The sequence below is a fragment of the Vulpes vulpes genome, chromosome X (genome assembly GCF_048418805.1).
Source record: "Vulpes vulpes isolate BD-2025 chromosome X, VulVul3, whole genome shotgun sequence".
Classification (NCBI taxonomy): Eukaryota; Metazoa; Chordata; class Mammalia; order Carnivora; family Canidae; genus Vulpes; species Vulpes vulpes.
In genome coordinates this window covers 80,002,227-80,020,740 of record NC_132796.1, presented here as the reverse complement: position 1 = coordinate 80,020,740, position 18,514 = coordinate 80,002,227, and the positions used below count along the sequence as shown (strand labels likewise).

The window sequence follows — 18,514 nt, the reverse complement described above, 5'->3', positions numbered from 1 at the left end:
TGTCTCTCCCTACCTACCACACCCCTCCCAATGTGCGGTTTGCTTTTTCAGTTCCTCCTTAATCAGCCTCTCCCCATTCTCCATCACTTCACTATTCTTCCCCCCTCCTTTCTCCCCTTTCAGCTGAACCCCCTGGCAATGGGGTAGCTGCCACCTTCTGGTGGTGGGTCCTCTCTCCATCCCTCGCTCCCACCAGCCACGCGGGCAGCATGGGTTCTGCAGGCCTGGCCTCCCAAACACATGACGTCTTCCACGTTGCCAAATCTTCTTTCATGAGTTGGCTTCCTTTGTCCCCTGGACCTCTTCTATTCAAACAGTTCTCTCAGGCTGCCGATCATCTCCTTTCTTTCTTTAAAAAGTCTTTTTCTTTTTTCTTAACTACCCAAGAAATTTGTACTTCCATCAAATCCACATGACACAGAAATGTAGTAAGTAAAAAAGTGAGAGTGTCCCCCCTTCCCCTAATCACTCAGGAGTAAGCACCATTTGGGATAAGTTCTAGACTTTTACAATGCACTCACAGCCATGCACACATCAAAGGGCTTGTTTGTTTTCTTAGGGAATGGGTTTCTATCATACATACTGCTCTGCAACTTATTTTTTAAATTTTTAAGTAATCTTACACGCAGCATGGGGCTTGAACTCATGACACCAAGATTAAGAGTCACATGCTCTACTGACTGAGCCAACCAGATGCCCCTACAACTTGTGTTGTTTTGTTTTGACTTTTAACAACATATCATGTATATCTTTCAAAGTGAATGCAGAGATCAGCTTCCCTCTTAAAAGCTGTGCAATATTCCACTGGCAGGGTTTACCATTCTGCTACCCGGTGGGCTGATTCCCAACAATCTCTATTTACCAACACTAATGCCATAAATGTCCTTTTATATGACTCCTTCCACTCAAACATTTCTAGGTAACCATTTAGAAGTGGGTGGATGGCTAGCCACAGGACCAGCCTGTACTCACCAATTCCAACTGCCCCTTCTCAAGGCCTCTTTGTACCACGTGGCACAGGGGACCTGCTCCTGCTTCCTGAAATTCCTTCCACTTCCTGGATGGCTCCTTTGCTGAGGCTACTTTCTGCCCCCCAAAAGCAGCCATCCCACAGAATAATTTTCTTCCTTCTCTTCCCTAGCTGGCATGATGTTCTAGTCTTCTCTTTTATCTTCTCTAGACAACTTCCTAAATTGACATTTTGAGCCCTAACCACAACTCAATTGCCTGCTGGCCATTCTAGCTTCAATGTCTCAAGCCTCTAGAACTGGACAAGTCCTAAAATGAACTTGTGACCCTATTCTGCTAAGCCTCCATTCTGTCATCTGAAAAACAGAATTTTCCCAATCAGGAGTCTAGTAGTCAGTAGATGTGGTGGGGGCTAGAGCAATTCATAAAAACACAGGCACAGAACATATACTCTAAGGAGTGGGGAATATACATAAACAATTATGTAATCCGAGGCAGAGTAAAATGTTAAAATAGACAAGAGTGGCTAAATCTGGGGTGGAGGTTTGAAGGAAGCTTTACAACAGGCAGTGTTTGGGCTGAGCCTTGAATGATGACTAGCATTTCGACAGGAAAAGGAAAGAAAATATTTCTGGCTGAAGGTATGGCATGAACAAAGTGTAAACTCAGAGAGGCATAGAAGTACATGGTGCACACATCAAAAAGGAATGTACAAGAGGATAAGGCTAGAAAGAAAGACCAAAGGAGACTCTGAATCCTATCATCATAAGGAGTTCAAGCTTTCTCTAAAGAGTTTATCTATTTGCCAGCACTAGTCTATATGCCAACTCCAAATGATCAACAGGAACTGCCTAAAATGCTATGCTAAAAAAAAAGATTTGGAATTTATATGGCAACTCACTGGAAAAGCATGCCTATGAATGATTAGCAAAAGCACCTCAGAGCACCGTGAGGTATATGCATAAGATGTCAGGTAATATGGAGCTATTGAAGACTTTTGAGCAATGGTGTGTCATGCCCCAGCATGTGTGTTACTTGTATCATCCTGGCAGCAGTGTAAAGGATAAACAGAGCAGGAATCAGTCAGGAGCTACCATAATAAGCCAGATGGCAGTGGTGATGATGATGGTGATGGTGATGAAGATAACCAGATGAATTAAGGCAGAGGGAATCAAAGAAGGAAGAGACAGGGGATCCCTGGGTGGCGCAGCGGTTTGGCGCCTGCCTTTGGCCCAGGGCGCGATCCTGGAGACCCGGGATCGAATCCCACATCGGGCTCCCGGTGCATGGAGCCTGCTTCTCCCTCTGCCTGTGTCTCTGCCTCTCTCTCTCTCTGTGTGACTATCATAAATAAATTTAAAAAAAAATTTAAAAAAAAAAAACAAAAACAAAGAAGGAAGAGACAGATGGAAGAGGTGATGAAAGACAGAATTAGGATCACTCAGAGACTGTCATGATAGAAGGGAGGAAAAGGGAGGAATGGAAATGTGGAAAGGTTTCAAAGGATTTAACCAGGGTCACTGGATGGCCTGCAGTGCCATCAATGAAAATAGGAACATTGAGGGAAGAATATAATTGCTTTTCATTTCAAGCCCTCAAACCACTTTACTTGAGGTGCATGAATCTCAAGAGCCCTTGAGTACACTAGGAGGTAGAAAGCAGTACACGTTGTTGATGGCCTCAGCATTTTTACAAAACATAAGCCTACCAGATCACCAAAGAAAAAATCCATCAGTATCTGATCCTAGACACAATGTGCGAATAAAACTTTGAATGTTCATGCTCTTGAAAAGTAATTCTTCCCATTGAGCTAGCACTTTTGATACACGGACCTTATTTCACATGCTTCCCACCACTTGCCCTATGAATTGGGAAGGGCAGAGATCATCATCCTATGGTGTTAACAGCCATTATTCACATTTATGAAACACTTGCTACACACCAGACACTGTTCTAAATACTTCACATGTAAGGGGAACCTGGGTGGCTCAGTGGGTTAAGCATCTGCCTTCAGCTCAGCTCATGATCCTGGGGTCCTGGGATCGAGCCCCACATCTGGCTCTCTGCTCTCCCTCATATTGGGAGGCCTGCTTCTCCCTCTCCTTCTGCTGTTCCCTACCACTCATGTCCTCTCCCTCTCTCTCTCTCTCTCTCATATGAATAAATAAAATATTTAAATACTTTACATGTAAACATGCATTTCACAAGAACATGCATTCTTACAAGAACCCTACAAAGTAGATACTATTCTCCCCATTTTACAGAGGAAAAAAATCCCAGAAATGTCAGTGAACCTGCCCAAGGCCTTGACACAGCTGGAAAGCAACAGAGCTGGGATTTGAACCTGGCCAGTCTGGCTCCAGAGCCTGTACTCTTAACTGCCATGCTCTAAGTCTTATTATAAGAAGACTGAAGCACAGAGAGGGTCCCCCTGACTAGCCACCACTGAGAGGTTCTGTCAACAACTTAATGATGAATTCTATAACCAAGGTTCAGGGCTGGCTAATGCTTAATCCAGCACTCTTTGGACAGCACTCTTTGACTCTCCACTGTTTACCAACCTTTCCCACTAAGATGACACATTGCTTTGACCTTTTTCCTCTTTGACCTTTGTCACCCTTGCTAGATGTGGTTTCTGAGTCCTGCTCAAACAACATGAGATTTCTCTTTCTCTACTGGTAGGCAAGAACAAAAGCCTAGCTCCTTTGGCACTAGAATGGTTGGGGGTGGAATGAGGCCATGTGTGGCATTAGAGAGAGACAGTGAACCGGGATTTGGGAGACTCAGTTCTGCTTCTAGTCAGCTGTGTGACTTTGAACAAATCACTTCTCTCTGGATCGCAGTTTGCGAAAGTGGAAAAATGAGGGAGGAGGCGAACCAGATGAGTCTCTGGGTTTCCTTCAGCTCTGACTTGGCACTGCTCTGCCATTTTGGCAAACCCGAGGGAGGACTGCTAGAATATGTTGTATGGTATATTTTAGTCAACCAAAGGGGAAATCGGTTAGAACCAAGGGAAAGAAAGAATGAGATAAAATAAAAATGACCTTTGTGGAAGGCTACAAATGAGGTACTGTACCAGAGGTAGACTTATTAGCACCTTACCTGGGGAGGAACACGTGCTCAAAAATGTCATAAGGGTCATTACTGCTACTAACTTTCATAGTTGACAGAGATAACAGAAAATTCTAGCAATGGCTTTCTCTTAAATTTGACTCCTTTTGCCCACTTGACTCAGTTGTGGGATTCAGTGTTTAAAAGGTCTGGGCAGGCAGGGCGGGGGGCCCTACAGGAGCAGTGGCACCAACTGTCTTGATGGTGATGGATAGTTGTAACTAGAAAGCGAGACCCCCAAGCCCAAGAGGAAGGTAAAGAGAAAATGTAAATATGAGGGGCCAGGGTTAGTCCGCAGTGGAGGTGGGGGAGGAGGGGACACACACACACACACACACACACACACACACACACACACACAAAACACACACATACACTCACACACCCAAAAACAACAACAGGTGCAGACCAGTGTACTCTAGAAATTGTTTTTCCGGACAGACCCAAAGCAGGGAGTAAGACACTTGGGAAGATGATCCCAGCCTGGTTTCCATGTGTATCCATCTGAGCAAACATAGCACCACTGGCTGTGAGGCACAGCTAAACACCCCACAGCAGTCAGGAGCCCCTACATGGTAGGCTCCACATTCTTCTCCATGGATCCAATGCAGTCTTGGCCTAAAGGATGCCCCGCCCCCAACCTCCTGTGTCCACACCAGCAAACCCACCCCCAGAAAGCCCCAGCAGAGGAAGATGGCCACCACGGGGCTGGGGCCAGGGTGGGGGAGGCACCAATCTGTTCTCTTCCCTCCCTGGCCAAAACCTTCACAGGCAGACAAGAAACATGACCTTAGCTTGGTGCTAAGTTTGCAGGGCTATTCTGAGAACAGCTGAACTGCAGGGTCTGGTGGGGTGCCATGCAGTAGAATGGCAATCCAAAGGTGGAAGTAGCCCTGCTCCTTCGGGGTGCCTGGGGAGCCCAGGAAAGAGGGAGAGATGCCCACGTAGTGCCACAGCCTGGGGGAGTAGGGGGGACAGCACTGAAGATAATAAGGCACTTGGGCACATGACCCTCAGGAACATTCCTGCAGGGCCCTGAGATAAAGGGGCAAGCGAAGGGCTCACACACACACATTCAAGCGCCGGGAACTTCAAAGAGGAAACTCAAAACAAGTGCCAGCAGACAAAGAGCAAGCAGTGATATGAAGAGGACCCTTTGTGGCAATCTACCCCTAGGGATGCTTTCCAATGGCCTCCAGGTGGGGGGTGTCCAAGGGTGGGAGGCACCCCCCACTCCATGGCTGTGAAGTCACATGACCGTGGCCTTGGCCCTGAAGGCTGCACTTAAGGGTGGCTTAGCCCTCAGAGCAAAGAGAATGAGCTGGTCTTGAAAATCCAAGTGGTTTACCATATCCCGGAGCTATCGTGATTGTTTTCTTTTTCTGTCCATTTTCTATCCATCTGACAGGTAAAGCAAGGCACTGGTCTTTTTCTTTTTTAAGATTGTATTTATTTATCCATGAGAGACACACAGAGAGAGGCAGAGACAGAGGCAGAGGAAGAAGACTCCCTGCACGGAGCCTGATGAGGGACTCGATCCTAGGACCCCAGGATCATGGACTGAGCCAAAGGCAGACACTTAACCACTGAGCCACCCAGGCGACCCAGCACTGGTCTACTTTAAACTTGTCTTCGTCTCAGAGCACAAACTTGCCTTCGTCTGGGAGCAGCCCTACCTCCTCTGATAACTGCCTAACCCTGGTAAGGGTTGAATAAATAAATAAATGAATAATAAATAAATAAAATATTTTTAAAAAGAAATCTACACACCTGTCTCTGTCTACCCCAAACCCCTCCTTCCATACTTCCATCTGGTACTCACAAGTTTCCTAGGACACCAATCTCAAGATTGTTTGCCCCGTGAAGTCAGCCCAGTAATGAAGAGCAGCCCAGAGGTCCCTGAAAAGCCAAGCTTCCTACCAGTAACAGCCATCCTCCAAATTCTTCAGCCAGGACTGGGTGATTTCAAGGAACTTTTCAAATTGCCTAGAAAGCTGTCCATAGGCTTCAGACAGCTAAGCAACACTGCCCTAAGGTGATTACATAGGCGCTAATATCACGGGACCAGTATTTTTGCCCACTACATGGAATGGAGATGCCAGGAAAGCTTTTCTTAGATGAGCTTCTTAAAGCTGCCTTCCTGTACCTAATCCTTATGGTCTTATCCCAACATCAGGCACCCCAGCTTACAGGAGCAGCAGCCATAATGATAATGATGACGGTCACTGTCGGCACTATCATCATCACAGCTAAAACTTATTAAATGTTTACTGTGTGCCAGATACTATCTTAAGTGCTTAAGGAGCATTTTCTCCTTTTCCCCCCCACTTAATCCTCATAACAGCCGGGCAGGGAAAGGATGACTATTACTCCATGTTACAAACATGATAATACAGGCTCAGAGAGGTTAAATAACTTGCCCAGGGCTAGACAGCTAGACAGATTTGAACCCAAGCCTTTACCACCCTAGAGTCTGTGCTCTTACCCAGTGTGATACTGCTGCCTTGAAATACAACATGGTAATATTGCTACTATGAAAATCTGCTAGCATTTATTACATGTTCACCATAAGCCAGAACTTCCACTAAAATGCTTGCTTTGTCTCGTTGAATCATCACAACATATGAGGTAGGTACTATTATCCCCATTTTACAGATGAGTGAAACTGAGGTGTGCAGCAGTTAAGTAATACATCTAAAATCACGTGGTGAGGCAGCTAAAATGCACACCCAGGAAATACGGTCCAAAAAGGCTCGAGCCGCTAGGCTGAACTTGGAGGAGAAAAAGGAGGCATTTCCACTGCCCTCACTTAGGCTCCCTGCTGCATCTTACCTCCAAGCCTACAGGGGCCCAGCAAAAATCTGGTGGGTCAATGCCCATGAGGAAGCCTTCTGTGTCAGTTCAGATCTGATTCAGCTAGGACAAGAGGATCAGGACTCCATCCAGAAGCCTCTCCTTACCCTCATCATCTCAAGCCGACTTCTGAAGACAGCACCTCACATCCAGCAGCCTCATCTACTGCTCTGCCCAGAACATCTAATTAGTGTTTACTCAGGGCTCCCAGAGCCATAGTTAAGAGCTTCACTGTGCAATCTGACTCTGTGCCTTATCTAATCGGTACCTGAATGAAATGTCTCTTTGCTAGCAACAGCCAGAGCACAGTCAGGCAGTCTTTCTGCAAACAGAAAGGTGATCTTTCCACTGGCAAAGGTGATTCAAAACACATGGGCAAAATACACCCGGAGCTTCTATCACCACCAATATGTGACAGAGACAGTGAGAATGAAGGCATCGGGATGGAGTTAGAAGGGGCTCAGGCTTCCTGCTTTCTCCTCCAGACAATTTTGCTTCTTATTCTTCTACTCACCCAAACACCTGCCCACAGAGCAGAGTTTGGGCGGTCTTTGCCCAATGGGCCAATCTTCTCTGACCTCCTGGCTCCTGCCATCCATTCCCTTCCCCAAGGACCTCCAGGCCCAGGACAAGACTCATCCTCCCTTCCTCCCTCCAGCATTTCCTCCAGCAGCTACAGTAAAGGAACCACAGCCAACTGAGAGATGCCGTAAACCTTCCCCTTCAGGATCTCAAGCTGGCAACGGGCCAGGTCCCCTGACACGCCATGCATTGACAGATGTGTAAGCCATGTCCTGTTTAGCTGGCAGCCCTTTCCCTGGGAAGGAGCTAATAGGGAGGACTGATGCCCAGAAAAGGAGTCCTCCCCAAGCCTTCAAATTGAACTGCTGAGTCCAAGCATTTTAGTGAGAGACTTATGGGGGTGGGGGGTTAGCAAGACAACCCCCTGAGAACAGAGGGGCCAAAAAATGGGACAAAGAACATGGGAAAGGTCACCTGCTCAAAAACACTGTGATGTACCCCCAACAATTGGACATCAGGTTGGAGTAATGAAGTCCTTTTGAAAAATCCTCTCCCGGGGTGCCTGGGTAGCTCAGCCTGTTATACATCTGCTTTTGGCTTGAGTCATGATCCCAGGGTCCTGGGATCGAGCCCCACATTAGGCTCCCTGCTCAGTGGGGAGCCTGCTTCTCCCTCTCTTTTCTCCCTGCCCCTCCCCCTGCTGGTGCACTCGCGCTCACTCTTTCTAATAAATAAAGAAAATCTTAAAAAAGAAAAAAAGAAAGAAAAATCCTCTTCCCCACACCCAGTTGGATCTATGAGCCATTCACACTTCAGAATGAACCTCTTCAATGGAACTGCTTTCTTCTTAATTTTCCCGTGGATATCACCACCTCTGACGGGAACAATCATTTTTGGACTGTAGAAGGGACTGTTTAAGAGCTGGGATTATTCTGGAAGGGGGCAAGCTTGGATGGGATGGGTTGGCAGAGAGACTTGGAAGCAGGGGAGAAGGAATAGGAAAAAGCAAAGTAGCAGGATAGCATCCCATTTCATCAGTTCAGTTCTGCTGTGGACATTAGCAGAGGTAGCAACCATCCCATGAGCCACTAAAAATTATCATCTGGCCACAGGTGGGATGCCTGCTAGCTCATTTCCTGTATTTAATGCCTGCTAGCTCGCATCAATGTCCTTTGTGTCCGTCCTTGTCAGTGTAGGTCCTCCTTGGGACAGCACAAAGAACAAAATGCTCTATTTCACAGGCCCCCAACTGAGCACCAATGAGCAACTGCAGTTGTCTTATCAACAGCGCAGAAATGACAGAACAATTCTGGAGTTTTATTTGGTTTGCCAAGGGAGAAATAAGATAAGATCTGCCCCTGATAATCATATGTGGCAGTCAGGATGCACGGAACTGTAAGACTGCTTACGGTCGGGATGCTTCCCTGTGCTTTGCATATACTGTTTCCTATGCCTAAAAGTCCCTTCCCTCCCCCACCCCCACAACACCCAACAAACACCTACCATTCATTCCCACGTCATTATTGAGCACCTACTATGAGCCAGGCCCTATTAGAGGTATTAGAATAGAAAACCAGACAAAGAAGAGTTCCTGCTCTGGTGCAGCTGTGTCTCCTTCATGAGCCAGTTCAAATGTCACCCCTTTTAGAAGGCTTTCCTTAATTGCAATACGTAAAAAACAAAACAAACAAAAAAACAACAACAACAACAACAACAAACAAAACCCAAGACCCTCTGTGCTCTGCTTTGTTCAAATCTGTTACTATCCTTTTAATATTGTAATTTAGTTGCTCTCCTGCCTGTCTCATCTATCTAAACTGAGCAACAACGGATGCCTGGGTGGCTCAGCAGCTGAGCGTCTGCTGTTGGCTCAAGTCATGATCCCTGAGTCCGGGATCGAATCCCACATCGGGCTTCCTGAATGGAGCCTGCTTCTTTCTCTGCCTATGTCTCTCTCTCTCTGTGTCTCTCGTGAATACATATTTTTTAAAATGATAAATAAATAAACTGAGCAACAAGAGGAAAAACAATGTTTCTTATTATCTTGGAGTCTCCACTTGGCTGGCACAATGTATCACACACAATAGATGTTAGATAAATAGTTGCTGAGTGGAATCAAGAATGAATAAATTCCCATGAGCATTTGAAACAAGCATCCAGGGGTGCCTGGGTGGTTCAGTGGGTTGAGTGACGGACTCTGGATTCCAGCTCAGGTTATGAGCTCAGGGTGGTGAGATCGAGCCCCACATCGGGCTCAGCGCTGGGAATGGCGCCTGCTTGGAATTCAGGATTTTCTCTCTGCTCCTCCCTCCCTCTTTCTCTAATAAAATAAGTACATAAACAAACAAACTGTCCTGCATACAGAGAGTTAGTATATAGTAACTATTTGTCAATAGCTCCTCCCTTTAGTTCCCAAAGATCTTCGGGACTGCAAGGGAGGGAGGGAATGTGGAAAGACTGGAAGGTGATGGAGGCCTGGTTGAAATACTTCAGTGACAAAACTCTCTCAATCACCCAATAAGCCACTGGAATGCAAAAGCTACCTTAAAATCTACCTCGCAATAACGTGGGGCCCTCCACCTTTAATTGTAGCCAGATTATTTAACACCTACATAAACACTGAGGCACTGCCAGAAGGTCAAGTGCCCTGCCCACAGACCACCCAGATTCATGCCAGTCAGAATGAGCTTTTGAACCAACTTGCCACCTAATACCTCAGCTACTAGAAAAAGTCTCTCCAGTGGGGTCCAAAGCTCATGGGCATCGGAATTACTAGGCAGCTTGTAATAAATACAGATTGCCATCCTCACCAACTACCTACTCAGATGTCACACAGAGAGCCAGGCATCTGCATTATAACAAGTTTCCAATGACATCTTTCACAAAGAATGTTTCAGAATCACTTCTCTCCCCTGCACTGACTGTCTCTTCATGTCCACTCTGGCAGTTACTGGCAGAAGAGGGGGAAGTTAGGATAAGATACTCTCAATTTAACAAAAGATATGTAAGACCACGAATGTGTTAACTCAACGAGGGAGCCCTTTTAAATATGTGTGTGTATATCAAATCATCACATAGTAAGCTTTAAGTGCCTTACAACTTTGTCAATTAATAGTTCAATAAAGCTGAAAAAAATTAAAGTACAAAAAAGAAAAAGATATGAAAGACCAGAAGTTGACAAACCTGACTCTTCCTATAGAGGGCATTTCAAAGAGGCATGATGACAATGGGCTACCCACCGAAAAATCCAGAAAGAGATGGAAAGTGAGTCACTAGCCTAATAACATTTAATTTATAGGATATTAAAGAAGGGAAAGAAGAAAGTAGGCCCATCCAGATGTCTGCCAAGGGATTAAGACCAAGATCCAACAGCATAATTTCCTCACTAGGATGAAAGCGAACAGACACTTTGGGCAGAGAGCGGGCTGTAAGCTCTAATAATTGGCTCTTTGTGATAGAAATTCAACAAAAAAAAGTTGTGTGAGCTGGAGCTGAAACCACCTCTCTCTTTGGTTATTTTAAAAAACAGGTGATTCTCCTAATGGGCATAGGAGAATGAGGAACCATGCCGATCAGACCTCAAGGTAACACAGACAGGACCACGGGAAGGAAACAAACAAAAAAATAAAGGAAGGAAGGAAAAAAGAGAGCTCTGTCAGTTGGTTAACATCATCCAGGTAAACAACTAATGTACACATATGCTATTATGTTAAGCTCTGCAGGGAGTTACAAAGAAAAAAAAAAACACTACTTTCCACTAAAAAAAATTTGTTTGTGCCAACAGTGGAGGCTGAACAAATGTGCAAAAACAAGTGACCCAGCCAAACACAGAATTACCTAAAAGTATACAAAGGTACATGTTAATCAGCCAAAAAGTCTGAGGAATGTTCAGAGGGTTGAGAAAGGGAGACAAAAGCTGTTACCAGAATGACTGGAATAACTGGACTTGGGTCACAGTCATCCAGAAAGGAAATCTTCGAAAGGATCTACAGTAGGGAGGAACACACACACAACAAATCCTATGCTGCCCATGATGAAGGTGGTACATCTATGGCCAAGGGACAGAGATCCAGGGAGCCTGTGGATCACCCCATGAATAGGAGCCAGCAACATACTGTTGCTTAAAAGCAGTCACCATGGGGATCCCTGGGTGGCTCAGCGGTTTGGCGCCTGCCTTTGGCCCAGGGCGCAATCCTGGAGTCCCAGGATCAAGTCCTGCGTCGGGCTCCCGGCATGGAGCCTGCTTCTCACTCTGCCTGTGTCTCTGCCTCTCTCTCTCTGTGTGTGTGTCTATCATAAATAGATAAATAAATAAATAAATAAATAAATAAATAAATAAATAAATAAATAAATCGGGATGCCTGGGTGGCTCAGTGGTTGAGCGTCTGCCTTTGGCTCAGGGTGTGATCCTGGGTCTGGGGATCGAGTCCCACATCAGGCTTCTTTGCATGGGGCCTGCTTCTCCCTCTGCCTGTGTCTCTGCCTCTCTCTGTCTCTCATGAATAAATAAATAAAATCTTTTTTAAATAAATAAATCTTAAAAAAAAAAGCAGTCACCATGCTAGATTGTATTAGCAGATGCTAGGTAGGGACTGGTAGAAGTCACAGAGTCCAGTTTCTTTCTTTCTTTATTTTTTATTTATTTTTTTAAAGATTTATTTATTCATGAGAGAGACACAGAGAGAGAGAGAGAGAAAGAGAGAGACAGAGACACAGGCAGAGGGAGAAGCAGGCTCCCTGTGAGGAGCCCAATGCGGGACTCGATCCTAGGACCCTGGGATCATGACCAGAGCCAAAGGCAGAAGCTCAACCACTGAGCCACCCAGGTGCCCCTGCGTCCAGTTTCATAAGCTGTACATTAGAAGGGTGTGCAAGCGTGGGCCAGGAGCCAGAGAAAAGCAACAGAAATGCGTAGAGGAATGAATTCCAAAAGCTATCAAGAAAGGTGTGAAGGAGTTGAGGTTTGTCAGTTTCTGAGTTTGAGGTAAACAGATATTGGTCATCAACCAGCTCTGATCCGCTCTTCCCAGTTTCTCTGTTTAAGTGACCACGTAGTTAACTCAGAGGATTAAAATGCTTTCCTTTCACATGGCCCATTTCACGGAGTAGATGGAGGCAGGAAAAGATGAGGTAATTTGCTCAGGCTCCCATTGCAATCCATGAGCAAAACTCGCATCATAATGTTAAATCCCAGGGCTGTCTGTGGGGTGTTTAAGCTACCAATGCATGCCACTTCTCTTTATAATGGATGCCCCCAAAAGACTGTAACAATGAAAGATGGAAAAATTTTCTGCAAATTTCCTTGGGGGGAGAAATAAACTAAAAAGGAATGTCATGCTTCACTGCTGAGGCCCATATAAACATTATCCTCTTGTGTCCCCCTAGACTGATGACATAGGACACAGTCCATCTGATAAGCTGTCAGCAGATGGCTGGATCCCTCATTGTACCCATTACCCACCGACGTCAATTCCAAGCAGGAGCAGTTATCAGTGCTCCAGACAACAGATGGGGAAGGAGGTGTGGCTGGTCTCAAGTCAAGGAGTGCAAGAAGGAGGGGGAGGACAAAAAGCCTAGTTCTCAAATCCATCAGGTCTTCTCTAAAACAAATCCATCATGGGGCAACAGAACATGCCACTGTTTATTCAGTTAGTTCCAAAAGGTGTCACAAAAAGCTCAGGACTGTTTTGGATAGGTGCCATTCTTACACTTTCAGCAAGGAAGGAAGAAGTAGGGAAAAATCAAACAGTGGAGCAAAAAGCAGGCAAGCCACATTTGGTGGAAATGAGACTTTTAATACAATGTAAAGAAGACAGAGCACCGACAGCAACGGCGACTCTTTAAAAGGGTGGGGCTCACTCAGAAATATTGACTAAAAACAGTGGCTTGGGGCTCCGAGATCTGCAGCATTGATTATTAATTTGGCCAATATCCAGCTTGTTTGCAGCTTGCCTTATGTGAGCATCCATATGCTGTACCCCACTAAGTTCAGTGCCCAATCAGGATTTGTTGACACAGATACGTACAGAACTGGCAGGAATTGGTCAATTAGCAAAGGCATCCAAAATGGGATCTTTTTGTTACATTCCTAAGACAGAGACAATATAACCAGACGCCAGGGAGATAATGGGCCACTCACTAACTGAAGAACACCAGTCTTTACAGATACAAGCAGTCCAATTTCTAGCATGTGAAACATCCTGCTAAGAAAACTGTAGACTCTGCGACTTAAGTCGCTATGAGAATCTCCTTCTGCTAAAGCTTCAATTCCCACAGTGGTGGCTCAGGTTGAAAGTCACCTCTGGTCACTATATTGCTGGGTGATTTTTGGTAAATTGCATCATCACTGACTAAATTCATTCTGTCACCCTACCTGCCAGAATAATATGCATTAAGGAAGTAGCCATGCTTGGAGAAACATTTATTGATGTAATTGGTAAACACCACTGATATTCACTAAGGGTCTTAACAACAATGTGGAGGTCTTGCCTGCTGCTTGCTGTTCTTGAGAACCCTCAAGGATCTCTGGCTTACACTGAGATGGGAGATGCTGGTGCTTCAATCACACAAACCTCTATCATCCACAGTCCCGGGGTCTTTGAGAAATCAGATGAGACCAAAAAGAAACTGGACAGCAGAAATATTAATCGAGACCTGAATTCAGCCATGAGAACTGCCCTTGCTTATGCTTCTAAAACTAGCAGTCACCCAAGAGCAGCATGGCTATGATGAGGTGCTGTTGAAAAAGGCCTCAGGAATAAATATTTTACAGACTGAAAAATGGGAGATGGGGAGACTAACCAATTTCCCTCCAACTCTTCCACTTCCTGACCTAAAGCAATACTGTCCTTGTTAGAAACTTACATGGACTCTGAGGAACGAGGCCTTTCTATGAAGCCCAAATTGAGTCATCCAATGGGGAAAAACACATCAGAAATGTTTCTGCTAAGCTATCCCCTTTCATTTCAGCCAATGTGTCGGTCCCTTGCCTTTTCGGGACCTCTGAACTCCGCAGAATGTCCTGCCATCATGTTGTCTAATTCAGCAAGCTCACTTGCCAAAGCATTGCTCTGTCCTCAACATCTCCCCTTTGGAATATACACAGCCACAAGAAACATTTTGCCATCTCTGTTTCCAGGCCCAAGCTAACCTATCATAACCCTAAATAAAATCAGGTACATGAAGATCAGGTGTCTTATAAACAGTAAAGTGTCAGATAAGTGTAAGGTATTATTAACCAGACTTACTATCCTTAGTCCTTGCTGCAGTCAAGTCAGAAAACTGTTTCCAATCATCTGTGGTTAAATTTTTTTTCTTTAAGGACTCATAACAACTTTTAAAAACCCATACTTTCCTGCTCCCCGGGAAGAGCCATAGGTAAGGTATGGGATATGGGACTGACCAAAGCCTGGATCCCACAGCAGGCCTGAGGTGACTATTTAAATGACACAAAGCAGTGACAGGAGTAAAGAGCAAAGGCGAGTAATACTGGGGCAAGCTCAAGAATTCCTGGCGTGACTCTGTTCTCTGCCTCAGCCCTAGGGCTCCAGAGTTTAAGCGAAGCATGGGATGAGGAAAAAAAGCACAGGTGACAGGAATCAGTCCCTAGATTACCCCCCCCCCCATACACACACCAAGCATCTATCCCTTCACAGCAGCCAGCCCCGAATGCCAGCATCATCTATATGTGGCCTGGTCAGGTTGACTTTACTGGGGAGATACAGGAAGCAGAAAATGAACAAGGCCATCTGAGCTCAGCCAAGAAGAAATGAGTTTCCTTTTTCCAGATGAGGAGACCAAAAGCATTTCCAGAAGAGCTCTCTGCTACAGCCCTGGCCACTACTTAAGGAGAGAAAAATCAGAGAACGTTGACTGTCCAGAGCTGGGAATGCAGCTGTCTCATTTTGCAGATGGGCAAACTGAGGCCCAGCAAGTATACTCTTCCTCAAGGTCACATAACTCATTAATGCCAGAACTAAGTCTCCAGAGGCTTCTAAAAGCTTCTAAAAACCTTTCCACTGAAAACCCTGGTGCTGCCAGGTTTGATGTCATCACACCAGCAGCAGCCCCAGTCAGGCTGAATTTAGTCCTTTGTTGACCTTCTAGATATGTGGCTGCCAGAGGCCTCAAGACTCCTTTGTGAAAGAGGCACCCTTTGACCCTCACCACCTGCCATCCAAAAAAAGCACTCCTGTCCCAAGAGCCTCACACAGCAGTGGCTGAAATGCGTTGTTTCCTCTCATTAACAAAAAGCCCATTCATGAAAAAGAAAGAAAGAGGACTGGCTCAAATTTACCCAGAAGATCTAGCTGGGAGAGCCCTGGGCTTCCTGTGAATGGCATCACATCCCAAGAAGCCCTCTCTTTAAAAAAAATGCTGCCCTCCAGCCCTGCTTGATGGTGAGAGCCACCCAATCAATAACAGCCTCTTTATTCCACAGCTATCCACACCTCCTTGCCACATCTGCAAAGATGGGAAGAGCCTTGAGGCCATTCACCACGTTTTACAGATTGGGAAACTGAGGCCAGGAACCTGCAATCAAAGATATACCTAGAACACATGCAGAGCAGGCGTCAAAGCCACAAGTAGGCAGTGCCTGGCTGATCAGCCTCGGCCTCCCCCTGAAACAGCCCTGTCATTCCACTGACAGCTTGCAACCCCAGAGAAGGTGGGTTAGCTTTCCAGACCAGATGCTAATTCATCTTTTGGCTAGAAGCAAGTGATCTCCCATCCCTGGGCCCCAACAGGCCTATAAAACCAAGATAATAATCTCAACCTCCTGCCCCACAGGGTTGTCACAGCCTCCTGAGAATAACCTTCTACAAATATAAAAGCAATAAAGATGCTAATGACAGGTTTCAAAACTGCCCCTGAATAAAACACACCAGGTTTCTCACACCCTGAAATCTAAAAAAGATTTTTTTTCCTTTTCTCCTCTTCCTCCTCCTCTATGATTTTATAGTTTTAGAACATCTCTCCACACAAGCTGAGTACAGAAAGACAGTCTCACTCTTGGTCCTCACCCAGATTATTTTTATGTATCTGGCAACTTTCCTTTTCAATCCCATTTGTTTTTCTTAACACCACTAATGCGAGGTAAAAAAAATCAGCTCTCAGAGTACCCAGGACCATGACCACAGGAAATAGAGTAAGAGCAAGAAGATGGAGAGGTTTGCAAAATATATATATAAATAAATACCCTCTCACCATGGATAGATATCACCAGCTCAAAGTTCATGAGTCAGCCTGTTTCAGAATGCACTTAGTAGGAGCTTGGTGCTGCTCAAATGCCTCAGAGTTCAAAGGCAGACCTTGCCTTAAGAGCATAAAACTCTCAAATGAAAGAGTCATTAAGGCAAACCCATAAAAGTATTTCCCCAAAGTACCACAGTGGAGACAAGGAACCTTATGTGACCACCTCCAGGAAAGAGCATTATCAGGCCTCTGGGAAATTAACTGCAACAGAGGGGATGGGGGCCACCCATGAATCCCAGATGGGGTTCAAAAAGGGCACCTGAAAAAAAAAAAAAAAAAGGGCACCTGGCTGGAGCTGGACTCCACGCTTGTGAAAGGCCAGGGCAGGGCCTGTGGTTCCTAGGGCTTTATCACTATGTTCCTCAACTCCACTGTGGGGCTGACACATTGTGCAAAGGTAAAAAGAAAACCAAATCTGGAATCCACGCAAAAACAGCCACTCTTGGAAAATCATTTTTAAGGGTCCCCTTCCCGCAGGATGAAGTGCTCTACAATTCTGAGTGTCCGGAGCACATAAACGACTCTTACCACTAAGGCTGCCAGGGAAAAAGTCAACAGACTCACATGCATCATGGTGACCAGGTGACAGGGGTTGAGCAGGTAGATGACGGTCTTGGTGGCGAACTTAAAGCCCACCTCCACCCCGAAGGTCAGGCACAGGGCTACTAAGAGCAGATTCTTGCTCAGGCTCTCCTTGCCTTCCTCTGGCCGCTGGGTCACCTGCTCTGGCTGGCAGCCACGGCCACCCCTACCGTCCTCCTTGGTCTGCCTCAGGATGTGCCGCAGGGCCACCAGGATCTCCAACAGGGCCAGGGTCAGGACCACCACACTTTCCAGCAGCCGCTGCTGCCAAGAGAGGAAGGCAGCACAGTCGGGGCCCCCATTGCCTGCAAAGCTGGGGTCCACACCCCCATAGAGCCAGTCCAGGAGACTTTGGTAGCTATACCGGGACATGATGCCAAGTGGTTCCCCTTGACCACCGTGCAGGAAGCAAGAGCCAGATGGAACACAAGCCCAGAGGGTTGCCCGGGTGCTGGGACATGTACAGAGGGCACACCCCTGCACCCACACCCCGCCCTCCGGACAACGGGGCACCTAGAGCAGGGGAAGGGAAGCTACACGCGAGGCCCAGGGTCAAGTGCTGGCTCTAACTTGTCCCCACGGCTGTCTGGGGAGCCCCCCGCGCTTCTCCAGTGGCCACCAACGAGGCAGGGTTGAAAGGAGCCGTTGGCCAATCTAAAAGGAAGGAGAGGAAAAAAAAAAAAAGGTCTCAAAGAGGCAATTGCATCGGGAATTACGAAGCGGGGCGGGGTAACTAGCGATGGGCAGAAAAGGGGAACAGGGGCAGTGGCGAAGCAAGCAGGGGTCAGGGGAAGCCGGAGGCCGGAAGGGTCAGGGTGAGGGCTGAGGGGACCCGGCAGTGCCGCGGGAGCCAACCGGGGAGCAGCGGGGGTGACAGCGAGGGGACACGCGGAGGCCAGGAAAGGAGCTAGCGGGGCCGGGCAGCCGGGGAGGGCGACGGGGCTGGCAGGGATGCCGGACTCCTCGTCTCACGCACTCGCCACAGGGGGAATCTCTTACTCCGGCAACCGCGTGGCCTTCTCTGCCCCCAGCTAGCAACTTCGCCGCCGACGGGCCCCTCCGGCCAATTTAGCGCCTTCCCGGGCGGGCCTCCCGCCCCCGGGTCCACCCCCGTAGCCCCCAGCTCCACCCCCGGCCCCAGACGCCCGCCCTCGGGCAGCACCTCCCCCCCGCCCGCGGCCCGCCCGGGACCTGCCCCCCTGGCGCAGGCAGCGGCGGGAGG

General features: G+C 46.9%; 1 protein-coding gene across 10 annotated transcripts in view; it reads right to left on the bottom strand.

Moving 5' to 3' along the window:
• The window catches only part of TMEM164 (transmembrane protein 164), a 170,754-nt gene that overhangs the window by 151,683 nt on the left and 557 nt on the right, over nt 1–18,514 (bottom strand). For 3 of the 10 annotated variants that reach the window (XM_026014834.2, XM_026014837.2, XM_072743856.1), the window contains exons 1-2: nt 18,269–18,402; nt 17,239–17,946 (exon numbers count right to left, since the gene is read on the bottom strand). The exons of 1 other annotated variant lie outside the window; for it this stretch is intronic. In XM_026014834.2, the coding sequence (XP_025870619.1) occupies nt 17,239–17,664 (426 nt within the window). In that variant the 5' untranslated portion in view covers nt 17,665–17,946; nt 18,269–18,402. Of the gene's footprint in view, nt 1–17,238; nt 17,947–18,268; nt 18,403–18,514 lie in introns of those variants that run through there. 6 more of the 10 variants (XM_026014836.2, XM_072743855.1, XM_072743858.1 and 3 more) reach the window with 5 other exon arrangements.